This window comes from Haemaphysalis longicornis, unplaced genomic scaffold (genome assembly GCF_048455015.1).
Source record: "Haemaphysalis longicornis isolate Haplotype H1 unplaced genomic scaffold, Haemaphysalis longicornis Haplotype H1 scaffold_12, whole genome shotgun sequence".
Classification (NCBI taxonomy): domain Eukaryota; kingdom Metazoa; phylum Arthropoda; class Arachnida; order Ixodida; family Ixodidae; genus Haemaphysalis; species Haemaphysalis longicornis.
The window spans coordinates 98,153,996-98,180,475 of record NW_027526225.1 but is presented as its reverse complement, the minus strand read 5'-3'; the positions used below and the strand labels follow the sequence as shown (position 1 = coordinate 98,180,475).

The 26,480-nt window shown below is 48.2% G+C and overlaps 1 protein-coding gene and 1 long non-coding RNA gene across 2 annotated transcripts in view; one reads left to right on the top strand and one right to left on the bottom strand.

The window, feature by feature from the left end:
* The window catches only part of LOC144163053 (uncharacterized), a 487,499-nt gene that overhangs the window by 420,849 nt on the left and 40,170 nt on the right, over positions 1-26,480 (top strand). The gene's annotated exons all lie outside the window — the stretch shown is intronic.
* Positions 1-26,480, bottom strand: part of LOC144162187 (gamma-aminobutyric acid type B receptor subunit 2-like) — a 106,013-nt gene that overhangs the window by 59,203 nt on the left and 20,330 nt on the right. Inside the window, exons 5-9 of the mRNA XM_077692660.1 lie at positions 6,829-7,056; positions 4,524-4,584; positions 3,505-3,588; positions 1,548-1,701; positions 212-344 (exon numbers count right to left, since the gene is read on the bottom strand). Of these exons, the coding sequence (XP_077548786.1) occupies positions 212-344; positions 1,548-1,701; positions 3,505-3,588; positions 4,524-4,584; positions 6,829-7,056 (660 nt within the window). The remainder of the gene's footprint in view (positions 1-211; positions 345-1,547; positions 1,702-3,504; positions 3,589-4,523; positions 4,585-6,828; positions 7,057-26,480) is intronic.

Genomic DNA, 26,480 nt, shown 5'->3' with positions numbered 1-26,480 from the left:
GCAGAGTCCCTTTACCGACGCTTTCGATCCAACGTACCAAGAAGTTCAGGTTTCCTGCGAAGGCCCCTAACTTATAAACAATCGCTGAGCAACCGGCTCAGCGTGACTGGAAAGCACTGCCACGTCATAGTATAACGCAAGATGAATATGAAGCTACTGGGGAAGATATCGGACAAAAAGCGGAGGACAGAGCAGTGCAGTGACCACTGACCGCGCAGATGTAGGGGAAGTTGGCGACCGACGTGAATCCGGAGTCCATGCCGAGCAGGATGACGCTGGTGTAAGTGAGGATGCAGCCCACGATGATCAGGTTGTTCAGGTACGGGCTCGACATCTTGATGTACCTACGACAACCGCCACAAGACATCTTGTTAGAGAGGGGCCAAGCGCAAGCACATAGGACACTAGGTAGCCACTTTTCCTTGCAATGCTGGAAGACACAAGCGTGTGAGAAAGAAAACTTTAGAGTCAGTCACCTCGCAATGGCGTGGTATCAATGTTAAACCATCAGTAAAACCAATAGCTATAATAGTCGAAGGGTGGTAGGTACGGGGTGGTAGACAGTGCGGAGGTTGTGATAACGCGGGGTGGTAAACAGTTCCGGGGTGGTAGATAGTGCAGGGGTAGTAGATAGTGCGGGGGTTCGGAAAATGCTAATTAGCTATTTTTTTACTTTATTTATTCCTTTTTTTGGGCCTCACTAACTGTAGTTCTGTTGGAACGTTTATTAATATTTTGTGTCCCTGAACCACGTTAAGAGGTGGACGTTCCGAAAATGCCAGTGTTCGCTCCTGGACGTTTGTGTGAACGATCTGGAGACAGCGAGAAGTCCTATGACTTAACGGGCCCAAAACAAATCACGAGATTTGTAAAAACACATTTGAGCCAATCGGTATAAACATATTTTCTTTAATACTGATATCTTTAGAAATTCTGAAGTCGGTTTAAACATTGGTCCAAGTTATCGTCACACGCATTAAATAGCGCGTGTAATGATGATGATTATAACGATGGTAAAACCATTGGGATAACTTCATGGACGCAAAAAATATTGGGATGTTGTATAAACCTTCCAGCAAGATGTTATTCGTTTGACCTCGTTCGGAAAGAAGTACCAACAATACCTGAATTTGTTTCCAGGTTCATTACCTGGAAACAAATTGAGGCATTTCTTTCCAACCTTTCGAAGCAGAAAAAAAAAAACGGAATTGTAACTTCATGGGCCCAGGAGGTTTCCCGGAGGTGTGAATGCAAATTTTGTTCATATTCGTATGGGTGATGCCCATTGTAAATAATCTTTCTGAATATTTTCAGCGAGTTTGAATTTGCCTTGATGAGGGTTTGATTTAAGCCGGTATGATCGCTGTCACCTCTTGGCCCATCACCGCCGCTCCCGGATTTCATTAAAAAGACAGAGACCGGGGAGAGACCGCAGAGAGAGAGAGAGAGAGAGAGAGAGAGAGAGAGAGAGAGAGAGAGAGAGAGAGAGAGAGAGAGAGAGAGAGAGAGAGAGAGAGAGAGAGAGAGAGAGAGAGAGAGAGAGAGACCTCTGGTTTCGGAACTTGATGTTGATGACGAGAAAAACCGAGGCGAGGATGATTCCCAGCACGCAGAAGATGCACAGGCTAGCATAAATAGTCAGGTTGACGCGGGTCCGCTGGATCACGATCAGCGTCCGGTCCATGGGAGGATCCCGGCCGCCTGAAAAAAACATCGAAGCAAAGAGCGCGTCGTCGAGTCATATTTGTGGTCGCAAGTGCTATCAAGCTCAACTAATTCGGCTCTTGAAGTCACGGAGGCCGAAGCAAAACCATGGTCAAGCTTAGACACCATCCTGGAGCCTGACCTTTTAAAGCGAAGCTTTACTACTTTCGTTCAGCGGTTTCCCGAAGTATGCGCAAGTTAACCTGTTGACCGCAGATACACCCGCGGCGACACACCCCTCGAAGCGCATCACGTGATTCACTGGGCCCGCTGTCGGCGCTGCGCACAACGGCCTGTTTTCAGTCGTTTTGCGTACGTAGCGGCACGGCCGCTTAGCTGATAGGCAGCCGACCAAACCCGCAGCCTCCCACGCATGCGCCGCTGCGTCGTCTCGGGCTATGCGGCTCATCTTGCGCCTTTTTCGTCGTGAAAGAGGAACGCCGCGTTCGCCGAAAATAAAAGTAAGGCCGGGCCTCCTCCTGTGAGCGTTGCACGGCACCGACCGGCTTTGAGTCATGGTCGACAATACAGCTACATCAAAAGGTTAACCAAGCGAAACCAAGACTCAACCACACTAGCCCCAGCTTTTGCTTTGCATATCAAAGTTTAGCTGAACTAAGCCGGAACCACATTTTTGTTCATTGTTTGCAAGTGAGTTCCTTGATGCGGCACAGGTGTTGGAAACTTGAGTTACAAAAGACTGGTTTTGTATTAGGCCGACATAACCCGAACTGAAAAAGCGTGTGTCTAAATCTCCTCTTTGAAGCACGACCAGGCACTTTCTAGAGTGATCGAAAACATTGACTTTAGCGACTAGTTTACAACGGATGTTTGACAAACTCAGTTGTACAACAAAGAAAAAGTCCAACGTACTCGCATTTACCGATGTTTGAGACTGTCAAAGAAATGGCGCTCGCTCCAGCGCTAGAAAGCTCAGAGCCGCGGTAGAGCATGTTTTGCCAACGTTGCCTCTCTCCACCACGCGTCGCCCCAAGCTGAACTGTTCATATGATTGAAGCGTTTCGTGCACGGGTTCTGTATCGGTTTAAAATGTCTTTTTCACATTCCGCCGGTAGGAATTACCACCGCCGCAAAATAAGACCCGGCACCAGCGGGGCCACACCTGAGACGTGCTTTTTGGATAAACAGTGCGCGGTGCATCAAAAGGAACGAGCGCACGATCCTCCCCGTGCGGCTGCGAGTTCACCGCCGATAAAAAGTCACGTGCCACCGATAGCAACTGCAGCAGCGTACACCGCGAAAGGGCAAGGCCAGGCCGCACACATGCGGCCAGGTCTTTCGTTCGCTTTTCCAGCCTTGAGCGGAGAGCGGGATCCATGGTGTCAACAAAGATTAAAAAGCCAAAAGAGCTTGCCCGTAGCAGACGGCAGCCTGAGGAGCGCAATAGCGGAAGTGCGTCACCGCTGAGGAGCTCAGCATCATGGGAGGGAAGGCTCTTGCGCCGTCAACAGCGAAGAAAAAGTTGAAAGGAGGAGGAAATGCGGCGCGACGATAACGCGTGGTTTTTTATTTACGATTTCTCAGCTCATACTCGTCGCTTTACCAAAATTCTTGCGGGAGGAGATTGCTAATACATTGCTTTATTTGGTTACATGTACAACCATGCATCGGCGGAAGGTATTTCAGGACCCCTTTAAGTTCAGTTGGCCTAAAGAAAACTGAAATACGGTCTTTGCTGGTGCAAGTTAAATCGCAATCCCCCGACACAGCGCCGAAGTTGAAGACATTGGTGTAGCACAAACCCGCCCGCATGGGTTGGTTCGGCTCGGAACCGCTTACCTCTCCATATGATCGGCAGACCCTTGTTCAAATCCAGGGTCTCCGTGAGGCAGTCGTACTCGCCAATTTTTACCTCTTGGTTTTCTGCAACGAAGACATCGGCGCAACCATCATTAGCTGGTCAAACGGAATGCAACTGAAAACAGCCTAATCGATTTCTTAACTAGAGCGTAACCATCTCAAAATTGTCTGTGTAGCACCGGTATGTTAACTGGTCTATAACAAATTCTCACTTTATTCCACAACAAAACCTGACGTAGAATGCTGGTAAGTATTTTAAGCAAAGTTAGCATGTTTCAGCTCTGGCACGTCTGGCAAGTCGCAAGCCACCGATTCACACACATCAGTTCACACACCGATTCACACACCGATTCACAAAATCACAGCAGTTTCATTCCAAACAGCCACAGCCGTTCCAAACGTGACGTGATTGGATTCAGCTCCATTAGCAAACATGCGTGCGAATCAAATAGTTTTTCACAAAGAAAAAAATCGCATTGCCCAAGTGTGCAATCGAAAGATATGCACGCAGTTATGCTATCTTGTTGAGACTTACCAAGTGAAAAAAAAACATCAAGCTTATTATGGTAAGCTTTGTTTCCTATGAATGTGAAATTACATTGTACTTGTAGCACTCCACCGAAGCATGTGCAGAGCATGTGCAACATAAAAAATATCCGTCATTAAACTCTATATAAGGGTTGTTACCATGTTAAATGTAAGTAAACCTTGTTCAACGAGCATCTACGTGTAGCAGTTCACTCTTTTCTGGCCTAAGAAAAACTGGTCGAGCGTAACGATAACGCAAAAAAATTATGCAGATAGCGCTAACGCTGTCAGACTGCTCCAAGATTTGATAATTTGCTTCAGTAAGAAAATTCAACCATTGTAAGCCCCTTTTTTATGCATAATGGTTTCATTTTTAACTCATGCCCCTAGAACGTCGAACGAGGAGAGTTGAGGCTGTAAAGGTACTCTAATTTCCATACGCATGCCACATTCAAGGAAGGACGACTTACTCTGAAACTGCTTCAAGAGGATCTGGCCTTTGCGTTCGTTGCGAAAGAATCGCACGGGTCCCTGCGAGAGAGAGAGAGACAGATAGAGAGATAGATGGAAACAGATGAATCGGATTTGGCATAAAAACGGAGAGAACAAAAGAATATTTCAACCCAAACCCCATCTAGCAACCCAAAACAACCAGCAGAACCAGTGCTCATCAGCAGCAGCCTATCTACGCCCACTGCAGGGCAAAGGCCCCTCCCATGGATCTCCAGTTATCCCGGTCCTGTGCTAACTACGACCAATCATCCCCGCAAACGTCTTGACCTCATCTGCCCATCCAACTTTCTAAGATAGGCAGATCTAACTTTCTAAGCCTAAGTAGTGCAGCGCAAAGACAAGCGCCACTTTTTCTGGCGGCTCCCTGTTCCGTAGTGCTTAAATTCACCGTCATCATCATCAGCCTACTCACTTACACTGCAGGACGAAGGCGTCTCCCATTGACCACCATCCGTTCCCTTCCTGCGCTGCGTGAGTCCGTTCGTTACCCCAGAATTCCCTTATTTCACCCCCCCCCCCCCCCCCCCCCGTCGTGTTATTGGCCTTTCCCTTCTTCTAGACTAATCTCTCAGTACCCGCTCTGTTACCCTAATTATCCACCGGTTGTCGGTTCGTCTCACCCCATGACCAACTCAAGTACAACAGTGTAATATTTAAAATCACCCCTTGGCATGCCCAGATTTTTAAACGCAGACCGACCCAGACTCCAAGCTGGATGTTGAGGGGGTCTCAAGTGTTAACATTCCTATGGCACTGGCCGGTTCATGACCCGCGGCCTTTAAAGATGTCCTGCACGAATACAAAAAAGCTCTACAAATACTTAGAAAGGTTCGTAACGGCATAGTTTGCTTATATTAGAAATATATCACATCGGCGCTGAAATGAAGAAATAAAACTCGCCTGATATACAGCTAGCGCCGCCTAATGAAAACTAGATAAACCAAGTTACGTTTCCTGTTTATTTGTTATTTCAGTAAAGAAGTGGTATATTTATAATTGAACAAACCGGGCTGTTGGGAACATTTTTTTTGGACCAGTAAAACTTTTCGCATTGCTGCAGGATGGTTTTTGTGCCAGTGGGTCATGAATCCGTAAATCCCATCGCAATGCAATCAGGTGAGCCCCCCCCCCCCCCCCCCCTCCCTTCCCCATAGAGTTTCATACTAATATATACTAGAGGGAAATCTGTCGCTCCAGTCGCGGGATGCCGTGGGCTGCTAGCGACGTTACTCGCCTGCTTGGCTTAGCTAGCCATACGGCTTCTTTTTTGTCTCGAAGCCAAAATCAATGAAAAAAAAGTAACATTTTTTTGTTCATCGTACATTAAGCTTCTAAAAAACTACCGACATTTTGTAGGTTCAGTTTTATAATAACAAAACGAATTTTATGAACTATCTACGGTAATATTGTTGCTTTTTTGCAGCGATAGCCAACATTTCAGCCTGTTCATGAGCCATGCCAAGGACAAGTGGAACGTACCTGCCGGGTACATGACGGAACGCTCGCTGAAGCGCGGCTCCCCTAGACAGTGGCGCCAGATTTCCCTCTAGTATATATTAGTATGAAACTTTATGAGCCCCCCTTAATACCCCTGTAACGCGGCAAATCTAATGTCATTCAAATTGAATGACATTAGCTGTTAATGTCATTTGGTTTGGCCTTGCGGGTCTACACGGCGAAACAAATGTCATTTTGTAGTGAAAGCAGCGAAAGTGGTGACGATTAGCAACCTCGTAAAACGGAAAATTACAGTTCAAGTGCGTCAAGAATGTTTTCATGCGGAACTGTTTTCTTAAAACAAAACAAATAATTGTTTTTTTTAAATAAACCCAAGAAAATCACCTTTTTAGGTGACACACGTACACATCATAAGCCTACACAAGTCCGCAAGAAATCCGTATCAGGGTTGGGGACCAGATTTTTTTTTGTAAGTACTTGTTTGTCTTTTTTTACTTGAAAACTAATATGAAAGTGAAAATATAAGTTTACTGGCAGTTTTCAGCAACAGTATTCTCTGTTTGATTACCGAACTTCCCTGTGTAGTGACGCGCCCCTGCTGTCGAGGCTACTCATTTGCCCGCTGAATGAGCTCCCGAACCTGTTAGCCGCTAAATGCCGTTCGCCTCAAATGTCAGTCGGTATTCTCGTGTAGCGCCGAACTAATGACATTTACAGCGAATGAAATTTGCTCTGAATGTCATTAGGTCTGCCGTGTAACAGGGGTATAGAAGAAGCGCGGGAGGAAGGTAGGAGGGGGCGCACCGTGACTCCGATGAAGTTGGTGTCGTTGAGGGCCTCGTTGAAGAGCCTGCCCCAGGAGCGCTTGCGGTAGTCGAACTCCGAGATGCGGGTGTCGTTTGCGCGCAGCCGCACGATGACCGCATGGATGGAGAGCGCCAGCGCCCAGATGCCGTCGTACGCGTAGCCGTGGAAGCGCGAGTACTCGTTCGTGCGCATCAGGTTGTACTCGGCCTCGTACTCCGTCGGAGTCTGCACGTGGACCGAGAAAGAGGAGGAGGAGGAGAAGGTGAGATAAATATAGCACTTGTTCATGTATTTCCAATTAGAATGCCTGTCCGCGATAGCTTGCTGGTGCGGACAACGTTTATGTAGCTTTAAAAATTCATTTGGGGACCGTAATCGAACAGGAAAACTAGCAAACCGCTTTATTTCGACATATTTTAGACATCTTCCCTGCCTGAAGGCCAAAGGGTGGGTGGGAGGAGGGAAGGAGGGGGGAGGGAGGGGCTTGCCTGCTCTAGTAAGTGCACGTTGGGGTCAAAATGCTTGAGAACAGGGACTTGTATTTTCATCCCGTGATACCGGCTAAAGGCCGTCGTGACCTTGAATAGTGAGTACCGCTTTCATCGCGTAACGGCATCAGACTGCCTTAGTGGTTGCATACGCCCGCAGCAGTGATAATAAAAAAGAAATTCCGGGCCATGTCCACTAACGTGAAACTTTGGGAGGGGCGAAGCGTGCAGGGTACAAGTGTATTCTTGGCGCCTTTGCGTTTTTTCCGACGGAGACGAAATCGTTTGGGGGGTAGAGGCATGCAGCTTTTCTTGAAGAGCGAAGCGCTCTAGCATGAAGCCTTGGAAAACGAGTGCCCCGGTGTGAGTGACTGTGGGGGTTTAACGCGCCGATGGGGAAGTAACAGTCACAGGGCCCATATGTCTTGGCCCACAGGGAGCAAGCCACCCCATTGGGTGGCTTGTTCACTGGCTCTGTGACCATAAGAGTACACCTTTAATGCCCTCCACAAGTCCGGACATTTGCTCAAAGACGTCAACTGTCGGTCCCGTTACCGTGTCGGTACCCCTGACGACGCTGAGACCAGCGGGGATGCCTACCTCTTGGCAAATTCATATTCCCGCCACACAGGCGAGGAGCAACGCCGTTACTTATCGTCGCGTACAATCATCGACTGCCTCCAGTGGGACCCTTCTGGCCCATTGCTAGCAGCCTTCCTACTACCCGAAGTAGTCCAACACCGTCGTAACTGCCGCTCGAATGGGCATGACGTCCTCGTAGTTGTGCATCGGCACTTGTACCGAGATGCCCACCAGCAGCTTCATGAGGCCCCCTTGGCTGGCCATCTGGGCGTTGCGCGCACTTATGACCGCCCTCGACACCGATTCTTCTGGCCTGGCCTCTGTAAGTTACTCAAGCGATACCTTTGAGTAACTTATAGAGGCTTGCTACCTGGACCAACGCCGGGAGAAATTGTCAGTGCTTCTGGCAGGTCACCTTAAGCCCCTGGATATTCCTACCAAACCTTTCTTCCTCGTCGGTCGTTACCTGGTCGGCCGTTTCTTTTCATCTCTTTCCGGCAAAAAAGTGGATTGCGGTTGCTACCGGCTGCGCGATCCAGTATGGCATAGCATGTGTCCTACCAGTGCTGCGGATGTTGCCAATTTCCTCCTTGAAAACGTCATTTTGCAGCACGGTGCTCTGCGGAAACTGCTCAGTGACTGTGGTCGTTCATTTTCGCCCAAAAGTGTCACCACCCCTTCGCTCGTGCTTTGCCCGACGCAAACTAACCACAGCGGATCATCCTCAGACAAATGGCCCGACAGAATGCTTTAACAGGACACTCACCGAAATGCTGGCAGTGTATGTCTCGCCTGACCACAAGGCTTGGGACACAGGGCTTCCGTACGTATACTGTAGCATTCGATCACTTACAACTCTGCACGTTATAATACCAGTGGCGATTTCCCCTTCTATCTTTGTACGGGCGGGTACCCACTGTCTCATGCATACTCTACTGCCTTCTACAGCTTCCGCACGGACAGCGTACGCCCATAACGCAGTCACACGGGCTGTGCCTGCCCGTCTTGTCGCTCAGACCACCCAAAAGACCAGTTACGACAATGAGCACCGCACAGTGTCATTTCCGTCAATCTCTCTGGCCCTCCTGTGGACGCCTGTTCACCGTGTGAGTCTTAATGCATGGTTAATGCCTTTTTACAACGGCCTTTATCAGCTGGTGCGTCAGGTGACGGATGTCACGTACAAAGGTTCTCCTCTTCTGCCCTCGCCATCCCAGGCGCCTCCTTCGTCAGACGCTGTTAACTTGTCTCGCTTCAATGCCTACCGGCCTCCTACCGCTAGAAACCCTCAGTCAGCACCGGGACGGAGCTTTCGCCGCCGGGGATGATATTACATGACGATTCCAGACGCACCGGCAAACGACGAAGTGGCAGCTTCGCGGGACGCGCGATGGTCAGTCTTTAGACCTAGGAAGAGAAGGACGTTGGACTACCGGCTTGCGGATGGCCGGCTTACCGTAGTTTCGCGCGTATAACCCGCACCAAAAATGCAAAAATTCCAGTGGCAAAGTAGGTGTGGACAATACGCGGCTTCTTTTTTTTTTTTTTTTTTTTCTAGTGCAGCTTCACGGCACTGCGCGTTGTGCCGTGAAGATGACCTTGTGAATGATAGCTAGGACTGCGGCTCAAGTGATAGCTCCAGCGAGAGCAGTGACACTGAGTGAATTGCGACTTTCACCTTGCAGTCAGTGTATTCTACTTGCTAAATATGCGCTTTTTCTATCTACACAGTATATGATGTGTTGCTTGAGCAGTAGTTTTGGTGCAGCCGTTCCTGTATCAAATGTGCGGGCAATATGCGAGAATTTTTTTTTCTTTTCCGGTGGGCTGAAAGTGGGGGTGGATTATACGCGCGAAAATACGGTATTTAATGGTTTATCGCCTAGAGATCGAAAGCGAGAACGATCTTTAATGAACTCTGGCGATGTTGGCCTGGCTAAAATGTCGAGCTTCCTACGCCAGTTGATGACGTGATGAAGATGGTGGCGATGATGTTCAAGGACTTTATGCGCACAGAAACGGTGAGTTATTCACAGCGACTGGTCTAGACCTGTGCGTTGCAGGTACTCTATCGGAGCTTTTTTAGCCCGTAAAACTTGTTGGGGCATGCCCATGGTCCTAAAACGTCTTTTAGCTGCATGTCCACGGAAAGCGGCAGTCCTAAAGACACTGCGAGGGACACTCTTTGAGCACTGAATCAAGCACATTCACTGGGCAGGTGCTGGAGGGTTTCTCGCACATCACAGTGTGAACAGAGTGGCGACGTAGCTCATTTCATCTTAAAGAGGAAGTCGCGCGTATGCGATATTCAACCGCATGCGATGTAGAAGTGCTTCTACCCGCTTGGAGAGTCCTCGCGAATTTTTAATTTGAAGTTGGGATCGATGGAAGATAGCGGCGCGTAATGACGTGACACGTCATCCCAAGCTGCACACTGCATGTTCTATGCCACGCTGATCCTGAAATAGCCCCAGTAGCGTAAATACAACCTCTTTTCAACCTAACAATATTTTCAACGAATTAAAAAAACTCCCACCTCCCCTCGCGGGAACCCCTGTGTAGATGCGACGCATAGGCGGAGCGGCGAAGTGACCGCGTTTTATAGCGCGCATAACGTTGAGGGGACTGCGTAAGCCGGTCCCAGTCGATGACGACGTTGGCGTACTTGTAAAGCGGCGTGGACTCGAGGTGTTTGAGCCAAGCGTGGATGTTGCTTCGCCGGAGAACGGCACACCGGTTATATGCGCAGCGCGCCCGAAGGAGAGGAAACCGCGGAAGAGAGAGTACTGCACATGCGCCGGCCCCAGCGCGTCTGCCGCGGCTATGACGCAACACAATCCAACACAATCCACTTTAATCCAATCCATTGATTGATTGTAGGGTTTAACGCGCCGACGCAACGCAGGCGATGAGGCGCGCCGTAGTGGAGGGCTCCGGATTAATTTTGACCACCTGGGGATCTTTAACGTGCGCCGAAATCTCGCACACACGGGCGTTTTTGCTTTTCGCCTCCATTAGAAAAGCGGCCGCCGCGGCCGGGAATCGAACCCGCGACCTCGTGCTCAGCAGCGCAACACCTTAGCCACTGAGCCACCGCGGCGGGTCTTTTATCCAATCCAATCCAAATCCAATCCAAGCCAAGCCAATCCAATCCTATCCAATCCAATCCAATCCAATGCCCCTCGCTATAGTGCCTAGAATATACTATGCCTAGAATATACTGGGCACTATATACTAGATATAGTGCCTAGAATATACTGGGCACTATATACTAGAATATAGTGCCCAGTATATTCTAGGCACTATACCCTCGCGAGAGAGTGTTCGCTATCGGAGAGGAGAGGGGGTGAGCGGCGGAGAGCGCAGCTGGCGCGGCGAGGAGAATGGGGGAGGGGTGGACAACGCCGACGACGACGACGCCGGAGGGACAAGGCGAGTGAATCAGATGCTCTGCATCTAAAAAGCGCGACCTTTGTACAACAGAAAACGTCACTTCCCCTTTCAAGCGTGCTTTTACTGTAAGACATACCTGTTATGCAAAAAGAAAGAAAAACAGGTCAGTGGAAGTTTTCACACACAAAAAGATATCGGGGTTTTACGCGCCCGAACTCCACCTAACCATTACGCCGAGTCATAGTGGAGGGCTACGGATGTATGTAGGCCCCCCGGGGATGTTTGACGTGTGCCCAAATCTCGACGCACTGGCGTATTTTTTGCTTGTTTTTAACGCGCATCAGAAAAACGGCCGCCGCGGACGGGATTTAACCTGCGTCCCTGGGCGAAGCAGCATAACTTCTTGGCCACTGAGCCACCGCAACGGGGTATGGAAGCCTTCTTAAAGTTTATTGCTCGGTGTACTGGACGCGAGAACGGCATACTGAATCTGATGTGGTGGCCGGCCAGTATTTTTCTTTCCGCTCATTTCCGGGCAAGAGCACGTAGATAAGAATGCAGCCGCTGGAAATTATGCTGCAGGGAACGAACGCTTCGAATGCAAGAAAATGTGCATTACAAAACGGAGTCTCCGGGCAGTTCCTACGTCGAACGGGATAAAAAAAAAAGTTCAATGAACGCCCCTAAAGCTTACCCATAAAATGAGGCAAGAAAAGGCAGCCGAGAGCGGACATAAAAATAAGCTCGAATAAAAATGGGACTGAAAAACAAAGAAAAATAAAAAGGGAACGGAAACGAGGTAAGAAATGGGCCGGAAATGAAGCTAAAGTCCCAGACGACTGCGGTCATCCAAGGTTGGTCGAAGCAGAATTATTTTTTTCCAGCGCCGAAGAAAACTCAGCTAAAGAAACTGCGCTGAGCTCGCAGTATGTGTTTGCTCGGCGTGGAAAGCTTTTGCTGTCGTACAGTTAAGGCGTGACAGCAGGATTTAAAAAGAAACGTTAAGCGTATGGGATGAGTCGCTGTATCTACGCACGGGCTACAGACTCGTACACGTTTGCGAGTGAAACCATTTCAGGGAACTTATACATCGCAGCTTTTTAAACGCCTTGGGCAGAGCCGAGCGTAATGAAAGAAGATATGCCGCGTATCCCCAGTCAGAATGAGGCACGGTAAAATGCCGTCGAAAGATAAGCATTAGCTGAAGCAACTGCGAAACTTAATTACGCCTGCATAGGAAACAAAACAAAAAAATCGCTAATTACAAGGCGATCAGCAAACATGTAAAGTTTACCAAAATACATTGCTCAGGCGGGAAGAATCCCTTCTACAAGTCTGTGAGAAAGAAAGCAAAACAAGAAATGAACGAAGCTTAAACTAACGTGTAAGACTTGAATGTTGGGAAGCTCTAGTACGCAACCTTCACGGCCATCACGAAGGTTTAAGCCCAAGATTGCAGCTGATTTGCTCCTTCGCTGCCGCAACGACATTTACTGCAATATTATTGCTATAAGTGTAAGCTTCCTTCATTTTTTTTGACGTGATAATAATTGGGCATCACCTTGAAGAGGCGAACGTATGACGTGTCTTTCTCGTTATGAGCACGTGTTGCCATAGATTCCAACAAACACTGAAGCCATTCTCGTTCCTAGCAAGTGTTGCCACGATTACGGTGAACGCTGGAGCTTTTTTTTAAAGACGATAGTCTTTCTTGGGCTACTTAAACCCAGAAATTTTGGTCTGTCTGTATGTCTGTATGTCTGTGCGTCTGTCTGTCTGTGACTCGATTCAGCCACCCGGCCAAAGCAAAAGAATGCCTGCGCAATAGTCTTATATAGTCACACCTAAATCTACCCGTCTTGGTCCGGTGTAATGTTCATACTTGTCAACATTGTTGAAGAAGAACAAGACATTACGGAAATATGAGACAACAAATCAATACAGAAGTGATATTTGCAGTGTTCCTTTATAAAAATTCAAACATGCTTGACTTTTGCGAAATTAAATACTTCATAAACTTCAGAAAAAGAATTCACTCCGCCGTCGCCTGCTGTCGCCCGCGCCACTATAGCTTCTGGCGCCATTTTACGAAATCAACCGGCAACAGTTACGAAAGGTTCCACTAGATAGTTTCCACGTTCTGCTTGCAACGCACGTGGAGTAGGGAAACGCGGTTCTATAAACGTTGAAGTAGGGCGCCTCGATTAACGCGCGTCTTCGCCGTACGGCAGCGTTCGCATCGAGACACCCGGTTTGGAGCAGTAGAACGCGTAAATTTTAAAATGATTTAAGCAAAAATTTGGCGTCTTTACCTTGGGAGGAGCGCGACGCAAGAGGAACAACATGAGAGGTGAGCGGTAAAGCGAAGGCAGGCATTTACTTCGCAAAAGCCGATAAAGACTATCGTCTTTTGACGTCATTTGCAACGAAAGGAGCAGATACGCGGCCAATTTTTTTTCAGTATCCGTAAGCAGGTATGCTGGGCTTGATTGGCTTGGCCCAGCGTCCGCCCAGCGCTGCGCCGCTGGGAGGTCGCCGCGAGGCACTCACACACCAGGGTTAGGTCTTTTAGATGCAAAGCATCTCTTGCTCTCGGCTGTGTCGTCCGTCGTCCGTCCGTCGTCCGTCCACACCTCTCCCCTCCCCCTATTAGCTGTGCGGCTGTGCGATAGCGCGCTGCTCCTCCTCTCCCCCTCTCCACGCCAGCTGTGCCATAGCGCGCGCGCTACTCATCACCGCAGCTGCGCGATAAGTACGCATGCGCTTCTCCTCTCTCATCTCCTCCTCTCCACTCCATCTGCTCTATACACCATTTTCCTTGCTAGAGATGGGCGCCGCCATTTGCTTTTTCTGACCAGACGCTAGCGCCGTCTATGAAGCGACCGCCGAAACCTCCGCGCTGGGCTGTTAAGTGCGCCGTTCTTTGCATGCGTCTGCTCGGTATCCGTGCATTACCGAGTGAACCGTAGTGGTTTGGCGTTAAGTTAGCGGTTGCAGTGCTTGTGTGTGTGTGTGTTCTGTTTTGTTTTCATCATCTGCGGACGGATTTTAGGTCTTCATTTGCTGCCAGAGCGGAAAATGCCGCTCCCGGCTGTTGCGAGCAGCAGTAGCAGTGTAGTGGTGGTGCCGGTGGTGCTCCGCAGTTCCGTGATGCAAACGTACCGGTATGGCACCGACTGACATAGAAATCGATATAGGGGAGTAAATACGTGTTTTCAATGCCACCGTGCTCGTTATGTTCACCGATTAGTCATGTTTACGGAAGCGCGGACGTCGAATGCGAAGCGCGCACAGCATATGTGGGTCACGGTGATCCGTGCTCGCGATGGACTTTCGACGAGGCGATTGCTACGCTGTTGACATTACAATGTAATATAATCTTAACTAGACTTGTGACGGTTACTGACGAAACGAAATTACCTGGGCGGAAAAATAACGCGACTGCACAACCAGACAAATTACTATTCGAAGGTTGAGCAGAAGGGTCGACGTTCGGGCGAGTTAATTCTGGTTGATCATGATCGTGATTATGATTGACCTAACTCTGCGCAGCGCATGTGGCCTGTCGCTCGGAGCCCACCTTTGTGAAACCGCTGCTTGCACCACAAATGCTTTACGCGACCAGCAGTAACTGTTTTGTAATTGTAATTAGATTCCGTGACAACGCAAAAGGATTAGAAGCTTTTACTTTGACCGCGTTGTGAACAGGTTGAGCTATTTTCCAAATGCAGCGTTCACGCGTATCTCGAGCTTCGTTTCCACATTGGGCTGCCTGCTTATCCTGCTATCGACCAGCAGTGTGCGAAGGAGAAAGTTATCCTTTCATATCGTTTGGCAGTGTAATGCGTTGGCCTGAAAAAAAGTAAACAAAACGCCGTGATATTAAAGGTTAGATTCAATGAAAAGGGTATTGTTTAATGCCAATCGGCTGTAATGACCAAACAATATATGGTATTTTAAATTGACTACAAGGAACCAGAAGTTATTGTAATGTTGTATTGTATCGGCGCTCGTGAAAGATCCTCAGGTGGTCAAAATTAACCCGGAGCCCTCCACTACGGCGCGCCTCATCACCCAGAAGCGTCGGGGCGTTAAACACCATAATGAATCAATTAATCAATCAACCAATCAATCAATGCTGTATGGTAAACGATAAAGTTGCTTCTAACATTTCAGGGGGTTCCGTTCCCTGTCGCAGCTTTGCGTGTGATAAATGGATTTTGCTCCGTCTGCTTGCCGTCCAAGTGCACCCAACAAACCCTGGAGTTGGTCGTTGGTACAAAGTCGTTGCGGTTTATCAGCGGCATCCACCAATATCTCAACTCGGTGTGTGTTGGGAAGCGATGCAGCAAAAACACGCCGCAACCGCACTGCATTTTCTCCAGGCAGTGTCGTGCACATGCGTGCTGTCAGCGACTGTTTCTCGCTTTCTCTGGTTCTTCAATAACCCACCACCGCGCAGTGCTGACCAAGTGACGTTTGCGCCTTGAACGGCATCGCAGCATTGGCTAAAACAGTTGAAAGTTCCGCAAAAACTAAGCACGCGGTGCGAAATACCCCTTGTATACGCAGCGGAGCATACCGCGCCGAGCGATGTTAACAGCCCAGCGCGCACAGGCAACACTGGTCGGCCGCCAAGAGAACTGGTTTGAGAGTATTTTCCTCCTTTCCCGGCTGCTTATGGAAAATGGTGTATATAATAAACCCGGTCCGCGCGCCGCTCCCTCTGTTGCTGCTTCGGTTGAGTTACGCTGCGCAGTCCGGAGTTCCGTCATTTTCTGTTATTTGGATACCCAATCTTGTGAACGTTTCGGAACCTCCGAGATGCTTCGCATTAACTCAGGGTTCCCTCGTGGGAAGGTGGTGTCATTTTTTCTTGGTTTTCCTAACTGCCGGGCCGTTGCCACGAGGCCCGCGCTAACTTGTGCGCGCTCAGCCATTTCTTGGTATTTTTAACTGCGGACGCAAAAAATTATGGTTTGCGAAACGGTTTCGTAGTTATAATTGGATGACGATGATGATACTCCCTACTGCGATATTTGTGCGCAACGTGAAAACTGCAGTCTTCTCGGTGACGGTGCATGCGTGCTGCATCTCGGGAAGTGCTTGCCTCATCAGCGATATACTCTGGCGTTCTCTCGTAGCGCGTCTCCGCCGGGGAGCGTATCGCGCGCCGATGGGTGTACCACCCGCACCCTCACACTCTCACTATTATTTCCTCCTCCACTTTCCTGCTCGCTCTATCTCGCGTATCCTCGGTGTCCTCTTCGTCCGCTCGGTTATAACGAGTCCGACAGCGACGCGAAACCACAGGAGCAGGCGCTTTAGAGCTGCGCTCTAAAATGTTCATGAAATGACCTAACGCTTTTGTTTAATTGCGAGAGCTTGCCCTACGGCGTAACAGGAAGTTTTAAAGGTACAACACTGTTTCACGCAAAAATCCAAGAAGAGACCGGTGCTGGTGTCCTCATATCTAACGCTTAAGATCGGGGGGTCTTCCAGAATGGAGCCCTGTGCCTCGGAGGTGTTGGAGTCTGCCGTTTCTAAGACCTGAACAAGTCCACAACAGACGTTCAACGTCAGCTTCTGGCGCAAAAGCCACACAGAAGAGGCAGGTGTCCGCAAACGGGGCGTGATATCGGGCAGGCCAGGCGTGAGTAACTGCTGGGTATAATGCTACCCCAACTCGAAGTCTCCACAGCAAGACCCCCTACTAGCGAGCGAGGCTACAGGGGAGGTCAGTTCCACGCGGTGGAAGTAAAGCACGCGTGGCGCGGCGGGGGTTCTCCTTTTCCACCAGCAGTTATGCTACGGTAGATACTGGAGGAAGTGGTAGTGGCCGTGGGAGGTCTCTTCGGTGGCAGGCGCGATCTGCCGCAGTGTGGGCAGGAAGCATGTCCCGGCGAATCCACAAGACAAGGACAGGGCGTGGGTAGGTGTCCATATTCGGGTGAATGCGTGCAGCCAGGCTTATAAACCGCGCAACGCGACGCAAATCCCTAATCGCTACCGTTGAGTCTGTTAAAATTTCCAGCTTCACCCAACTAGTCACTGGCGATGCAAGCGCCTGCAGACCGTCCCGAAAGGCAGTGAGTCCTGCCAACAGGCTTGGTAGATCTCGGAAGGTCTCGTACACGCAGCTTTGGTTCAAGGCAGGTTAAGGCGGACACGTCAAGGCCGAGGTGACGATGCAGTCGTATGCCCCGGCGTCCACAAAAGCCTGGACAATCGGGTGACTTAACGCTAGAAATGTAAACTATTGCATTAAAGCACATCGAGCCGCCATAAGCCACATCACTGTGGTACTTCCGGAAGTGGCCGTTAGGGGCGTTTATTTTTCTCTTCCCAGAATGTGAAAAGAACTTCGACTCCTGACTTCCGTTTCATAGCGAAATAAAACAAGCATGAGTAAAAGTACACAACGAGCTACAAATGCGAGATGGTCGGATTCCCCTCTGCAGGCTCTAACGCATCATTCATATGAGGCGTACTTTGCGGCTTGTGACTTCGCATCCAAATGCAATTGATACACATAACGATTCTGCCCGCATAAGCCAGCGCGGTGCAAGGATGCAACGTACCACTGCAGACCTACATTGGCTACCTCATTTCGCCAACCGTCGTTGTGCACAGCGAACTCTTCAGATTTGCGTGCAGTAAAAAAGCAGGAGATATCTTTGTTGCCTCTCTCTCTTCTCCCTACCCCTATATCTTTCCCTTTCGTATAATCGCTGCTCAAATTTCGATATAACTCCCACTCCGCGTGTGAATTTGAAACCACATAAGTACAACGTAAATTATGTCCACAAAAAGCCATAACACCTTAGAGAGAGGGAGAGATAGAGATAGAGAGGTATAGAGAGATATAGAGATAGAGAGGGAGAGAGATAGCGAAAGATAGAAAGGTAGACAGATAGAGAGAGAGAGAGGGAGAGAGATAGCGAAAGATAGAAAGGTAGACAGATAGAGAGAGAGAGAGAGAGAGAGAGAGAGAGAGAGAGAGAGAGGGAGATAGATAGAGAGAGAGAGAGAGAGAGAGATAGAGAGACAGAGAGAAAGGTAGATAGATAGAAAGGCAGATAGATCATAATCATCATCATCATCACCACCAGCCTATCTACGCCCACTGCAGGGCAAAGGCCTCTCCCATTAACCTCCAATTACCCCGGTCCTGTGCTATCTGCGACCAATTTATCCCCGCAAACTTCTTGATCTCATCTGCCCATCTAACTTTCTGCCGCCCTCTGCCTCGGTTGACTTCTCTAGGGATAAATAGATAGATGGAAATGGAAAGGTAGATAGAGAGAGGGAGATGTATGTACGTATGTATGTATGTATGTATGTATGTATGTATGTATGTATGTATGTATGTATGTATGTATGGATGGATGGATGGAGAGAGCGATATATATATATATATATATATATATATATATATATATATATATATATATATATATATATATATCATGTAACTTTACTCTGATGAAGGCAAGTCCCGTTGCCGCTACGTAAGTAAACATTGTTTGTTATTGTTCTTGCTGTGTATCCGACTCTTTCTTATACTATTTCTGCGCGCTTTGTGAGTTTATCTTTCTCTAGATTTATATATATATATATATATATATATATATATATATATATATATATATATAGAGAGAGAGAGAGAGAGAGAGAGAGAGAGCGAGAGAGAGAGTATATATGTTTTATTCGTTGAGCAGAAGATAATGCTATGGCAATCTCAAGGAAAATTTTTAAATTTTTTTCTAAACATAAGGTACAGTTTTTGTAAAAACGTTTTATGGCGGAAAGCTACAGAAAAAAACCTTCTTATTACTGTCGTAAAATATTTTAGACCCATTTAAAGGTAAAGACTATTATTTGATCTCTTTGTGGTCGAGAAGGCTTAGGATTGGCCTAGAAAATTTTAACAGAGGATGTACCCCTCCGGGTTTAAAAGAACACCCCCCTGCCTTTTTATTGCTTTTTCAATACCCTCAATAAAAAGAAAAAAAAAACAGAAAAACACCCAAAAAGCCGGCACCAAAACACACAGCTTGTCCACTCGTTGAAAAAACACATGGTAAATACAAAACGTACAACGCTACGATGGAACACAAACGTGTCGGCAATATGCAGCCTGCACACCAGACACGTTAAGCCTTGAAATCGGTAGCTATACGGTCCGACAACGTTTGGATTTTCAATGACCGCTACAAAATAGACAAAAAGTTCGCAACATCCTCAGCCTCTGAGCCTGAAGTGCGCGACGAAGGTTGCTCTCCGGCTTTCCGCAATACGGCATAGTCTAGTTTAACATTTCTTTCACGTGTAATCCCTTTTTATCCAACTTTTCCGACAGCAGGATACCCGATCTGGATCACCTGTGATTAATCTCGAAGCTTTTCTTCCTTCGCCAACTCTCTTTCTCTCCGACCTTTTCGTGCGTACTTCGCTTGAGCTCAGAGAGCTAACCGATGTCTATAAAACAGCAATACGTGATATAAAAAAGGCATAGTTATAAATAAGTCCACCAAAATTACGAAAAAGAGGCAAATGCGAAGAGTGCGAGCTACTAAAAAAAAGAGGCACACCGACCGAAGACAAGCGGGCAAGCTCATCTTTTCCTTTACGCTGCTCTGTAAACTACGACCTGAGCAAGCCCAGTGCGCCTGCAATCGCATTTGGCCGTGCCAAATAAATCTGGACTGCAATCAGGAGTGATGTTGTTCTTCCCAGGTCTCCGGCTCCGTTGCGCCCATTACGGAAATAATGTTCGAAGCCGGCGAAAGCAATGGAGCGCGCGCGGAGAAATAGAAACAGGGCGAAAGATGGAGGGAGAGAGAGAGGATGAAAAGGTTAGGCGGAGGGGAGGGAGAGGCGGAGTAAGAGAAAGGGCATCGTCAGTCGAGTTTCCCCAGATTGGAGCTTCGCCGTCTCGTGATAGTTGCTTGGGCCGGTGGTTCCTTTCCTCAAAATGATCCCCCCCGAACTGGTCGTTTGTCATTGCGAACGCGCGTGTTTCGGCGTATCGCTTTTTCCTGAAGATAGTTAGGTTTTCCATTTCGGGCTGGCTGCCCGACCGGTCAGTGTTATCTCGCAGAGAAGAGCTGAGAACTATTCAAAAGGAAACAGAAAAAGAAATCGGTGGAAAAAAAAAAAGCTCGGCCGGAAGAGATGGTTCGCTAAACGATCGCCCCAATCGTTGTGTACGTTCAACGCAGTCGAACTTTAACGACACTAATGAAACCGGCCAACCGCATCGCTACGAACGGCGCGCAAATATATTTGAACTCACGCTGGCATTTGAAAGGAACAGTTTTAAGGATTCCCACTTCCCTTCACTGTCGCTACCCCCATCTCTTTTCCGTCGAAGATATGATCTAACGTTTTATGCCCGCTCTGCTCTGTTACAGTCGTATATTCGTATATTCCAAGGATAAGTATAGAACACGCCTATGTACACCCGCTCACCGTAAAGCTTCTGACGTAAAATACTACTCGAACGACAATAATGCATAAAACCAGATAAATACTTTCCAAACTTATGCAACCGTGGCAGTCATCGAAATTTCACCACTAAGTAGCCCCAGCAGCCGACGCCAAACGGGAAAGAAGTAAGTCGGGGTGGGATACCGCAATGCAGTGTCAGAGTACTCCTTCACAAGGGAATTGAGACTTAGCTCTTTTCATTTCCGCCCATGTATTCGAATGACGGAATGAAAAAGAAAATGCACTACCATGCTGTAGTGCTTGTGCATGTATACATGCCAAACGGGAAACGAGAAAATATCCCCGCTTAACTTCCGTACAGAGTGCGCTACTTCTGGGCGTGTAAACCGGTGTGTTCGCGAAGTTATTGCGAAGGCCATTTCTTTCGCGCAAGTTGCGCATGGAAAGAATTCGCGGCCACTCGTTTTGAACTCCCGAATCAGAAGGAAGAGGAGAAGAGAAGACCGCTTTTCTTTAACGTCGTGCAGGCGTACTGACCTTTCCCACCTTCCAGTCTGCACACTGCAAACAAAATAAAATAAGAACAGCTCCGACTAAAATTTTACGCGCCGAATATACGGCCGTGCACGAAAGCTGATTGATTGATGGTTGGGTGCTAATGGCGCTAGGCCGACTGGGACAAATAGCGCCAAAACAGTTGTTTTATATGCGGGATGAAGAGGTAAAAAAAAATTGGGCCCATCTCCCCGCGAGGGGGACTCGAGTAAATGCGTCGCATAGGGGGTGGGTGTATTGCGTTAACATTTAGTGTTTGGGGAGTTGGTGGTTGTGAATGCGTTGTATCAGCAGCTTCTTGGCGTAGTTTGAATGAGTCAAGGATATAAGGCGCGTTCGTAGCCTCCCATTCTGTGTCGGCTTTGTGGCGCAGTGGGTAGAGCACCATGTACACTGCGTTCCGCCCACAGGGTCGAGGGATCGAAACCAGGCGCCGGATAGTATTTTTTTTATATAGTGTAGGGGGAGGGGTGCGGACAACGACGGTGCGGACTACGACGGACATCAACGCGGGTGACATCGTGAGTTACTGAAATGCTCTGCATTTAAAACTAAAATCGGTCAGATGCTTACTAGATGCTTATTGGTTAGTTTTGATCACCTGGGAATCTTTCCGCGTGCTTCGAACTCTGATACACATGGAAGTTTTTGTCCCTGCCTCCACCAGGAAATCGAGCCCCGTCTCCAAGGCTGGAACCGGCGACTCGGGAGGAGTTCAGCGACTCAGCCAGCACGGCTAATATTTATGATTACTTCCACGCAAATCGTGAGTTATCTCTTCCTCTATCTCCGTCTCCCCGCACAGCCTGCCTCTCTGCAGAGACCGATGGCGGCAGTTTGGGCTAAAATAACCCTGGCCTCGTCGACCGAACTGTAAAGACAAAGCCCGAATCGAACACAAGGTTTCCCCGCTGTATATCGGATCACCGAGGTGATTGTCCCGCTGACATTGTAAGTGGCCGAGCTAAATCAATCGCTGAAATAAACGAGGAAGCAGCAAAGCCTCTTCGCCCCTCCCCCTTCCATTCCAGCGATTGTGCGGCATCGGCAGAGAACACGCTGGCCGGGCAACCGACACTCCGCCGTTCCAGGGCCATTCGAGGAAACGACGGAGGGATTCGCCAAGAACCCCGTGCGTGGCGTTGGAAGCGCAGAGAAGTACAAAAAAGGGGGTCTCTTCGAACACCTCTTAGGTAGGCAAGGATGCAATGTAGCCCCTCTCCTGTTTGTTCCTATTGTAAAGTGAGCGACCATACGCTTTCATGAACATCAAATTGGTTACTTTCTTTACGCCCCCGCAAAAACTTCGGGGGTCGATATCGATAGCGTTGCTTGACGTCATTACGAGGAGGAAGCTTTCTCGTCTCGGTGGTGTCGGCGCATGGCGATGCATTCACACCGCAGCCGTCGGCTTCAATTCTTTTCCCGCGAGCGGCGCGCCGGCGGGCGACGGCTCACGCGGCGACCATAATCGCCGCACAACGGCTGACACTTGGGTGCAGCTGTCGATCGGCGCAGCCGTCGTGTTTGCATAACGCAGCCCGCGCGGCTGGCATTCTCCGAGCTCCGCAGTCGAGAAAGCGCAGCCGCTGCTTCCAAGGCTCGCTCGATCTCTTTCTCAGCCTCGAGCGTTATGGAGAAAGCCGTTGGGAAGCGCAGCAGAGCCTAGCGATTGCAGCGCCACCGTGCAGTAATGATGACCATTAAACGGGAAGATCGAGCGTGACCCGCATAAGCTGCACCATTTGGCAGGTTCTGAAGCAGCGGGTTGCCGAAGCAGCTACCTACGAGCTGAGGATAGACCGAGAGGCGAAGGTTTGTCTTTTCTTCTTTCCAGAGCGAATTATCCCGAGCCAGCAAGGCTTCGCTTTATAGGACAATCACCGAAAATTAATCTGCAATATGTGATCGTGAGGCACCATCTCTAATCCCACTTTGATGTCATGAACTGACCTAGTGTCTATTATTCCGTGAAATTTCTCACGGGCACCACGACGTACAATCATGGAGAAATGAAAAGGAAAGACGAAATTATGAATCTGAACACGCAAATTCGAAAAACTTGATTCGGGGAGATCACATGGAGGTTGTGGAGTTCCACACGATTTCCGTGCGGGGATCGTGGAATCTTTACCGTGGAATCTTTACCGCGATCGTAGAATCTTTACCACGATCTCCACAATTTCAGTTGTGGTATATTTGCGAAGTCACGCTTGCAAAATTTGCTGCTGTTATGAAGTGACGCAACAATTTAACTTAGAAAAAGATTGAGCAATTTATGCGTCCCCGTTCATATTTCATCGTTCGCACTTAATTTGTTTACGACTACACACAACTAAGAAGAGAAAGAATTCATTTATTGTATTCAGGCTTGGTTGTATCAAGTACTATGATAAAAAAGACAAGATTTATTTGACTTGATTTTAATTACATTCGGGCTGGCTGCATCAACTTCGCGATATCGTGCGCAAGAACCATGCGATCCTCCTTACCAAGCATTGCCCAATACCCCACCGCCAGTATGTGTACTTGCGTATGCAACACTCTGGCAGGCTTTAAGTTGCGAACACAAGATCCAGAGTAAGGTGGAATAATTCTTGTGGTCTACCCTCCTGGTCTTCGCGATTTAAGTAATCGATTGACTGACTGATTGTTTGTTCGTTAGATTGATTGTTAGACTGATTGATTGTATGATTGATTGATTGACCAGAATACACTGCGAGCGGTCCCGATGTACGACGCAGGCTGCAGTAACATACATTATTGTTTATCTATCTCCAATACATCCCTACTTGTATCTTCTACATTGAGTATGTGCCACTTTGTCTGATTACAAGTTGGAACTGTCGGGCACGCGCAAGAGCACAGGACTAACGTTTCGGCGTGAGGTTTCCAACGTGTACTGTTACATACAGCTTGTCGTACAATGAGTACACTCAATACTTCTTTTCAAATGGATACCGGTTCCCTTGAAACTCACGTAGCCCTCCTGCTCTGCTGCGCATCGATTTCTGGGCAAGCGAGTTCTAAACTGGGAAACACGGTAGGCTTCACAAAGTGAATGTTTTATTTTTTTTTCATCCGCGAAATCGGACGGGGTAGGACCAACAGTGCGTTCGCACAAAAGTTAAACGCAGAAGCTGCCATCGCCTCACCTAAAGGTTACTCCAGCCGTCAAACGCCTTTGAATTAGCGCGTAACAGTGTTAATGACCTTCTGAAAAACAGATCAGAAAAAGGGCTCTCATGAGTGCAGCGGTTTGCGTAGCAACGCCACAAACACGTACACACAAAAGCAGACACAAAAATAAAATAGTCGAAGCTTTTCGTTGCCATATTTCAGCGCGAACAAAAAATGTGCAAGTGCTAAAATGAGCTTTAGTGCTATCGGCGGGGATTCAGTGAGTGCCTCGCAATCTGGAATAATCTGTGAAAAGGAAATTAAGTACCTTCCACGTCAAAGCTGCCGAAAGATAGGACGGAAATATTCCCACCTTGCGCCCGAAATTTTACGGGAGAGAGAAAAATAGAAATATAAGCGCAGCCTCCCAGCCTATATGCGGGGGATCTCTGCTACTCGAGCGATATAAGGATCCAATTAACGCATTTGAAGTTCTTCGGAGGGCCGAGGGTACGTCGCTGAAAAGCGTAGAGTTGCGCCGCCGTGAATAATGGCCGGTTATTCGAGCAGCCCGATTAATCAAGATTCGCTATTAGTCTGCCCTGCTCGCTTTAATTAAGAACTAAATAAAAAAGCACTGAGTCCTCAGCGCTTTTCACTGCAATCTGAGCCCGTGCAATCTCAGCCCGTGAAGCCGTTGCTCAAGGGCTACCCCCTCGTTTTTTCTGGCCATTCTAGAACAATGTTTTTTTGTGCTTACGTGGCCGCATTGCTACAAGCAAACTGATTCACATTCGCATGCCTCCTTCAATACTACTTTAGAGTACCTCACTCGCACCATGTTTTGCGATTATGTGTTTCGAAGAACACGTTCCTGTATAGCTATAAAAATCTGTTTTTGGGGTTCACGGTGTTCCGTTCCAAATTAAGTACAAGCCCGCAACTTCCTTTGCGATGTAGAACGTTAATTAAACACTCCTCCCCTAAACTGACTTTGACTATACCAAATCACACTTATTTACTAAAGGAATGCGTAGGATTGAGATAAGAGAACATTTTATTCTAAAAAAAAAATCACAGGTCTGAAAACATTCCCTGGGGGCCCGAACCTATGGCTTGTATTCACTGGCGAGGCATGCATGCAGTCAACCGTGTGAGTGCGCCGTCACTGGTTACGTCGGGCTCCACGGGATGGCGGCACTTGTCCGTGCTAAGCACATGATGCGTGTTGGACGTCCCAAACTGTACCCCAGCGAACGCGAAGTAACGCCTCGAGTTCATTGTGAGTGCGATTAAAAACATCTCTGTTGACACCACCGTTGAGAATGGGGTTGAAACGGAGCAGACGACGCACGCCGGTGTTTTTTTTTTCTTAGGCGTGCGGGCGCAGTGTCACAAGCCGCGCCATGTCCGTGGCGCAGCGGCCATGTCTGTGGACGTTTTGCCAATCGAACAAATTGACAGCTAAAATTTTCAATGCATACCACCTATAGGTTACTGAAACCGAACAGCGGGTTGTTTGAGGAGTTTGTCAAAAGAATAGGAGTGTTTCAGTTTCACGAGAAGTGGTAGATGGCGCTGGGCGTTCACAGAAAATGCTGATCTTGTACCCATGTGGAAACGATGTATCTCTTCCATATCAGGAATATAAGTGGTCTCTGTACCGGGGAAGGTAAGTCCTTGATGGTGAATGCGTCCGGAAATTCTAGCAAACCGAGATAATTCCGGCTCTGTTTAGCATCAGACCGTACCGCTTCTTATGCAAACGATTTTGCGAGTAGTGACAAGTCACCTGGGCACAGATTAATGCTACCCCACTGTTGGCGGGCGGGCATGCAGCTTTTGTTTGTTAAACATCCGCCCGGAATAAACAGTAAATATTTGATCCAAATACCGTTTCGGTTTCTTAAAGGGGCCAAGCAGACAAAACGCAAGTTTGGTTCATTCGAAAGACTGACTCGTTAGAATCACACTGAACCCACTTTTAACGTAAACTTCGTTCACATAAGCTACATAATTAGGACAAAATGAAATGTTTACGCGACCCACTGGCTGATT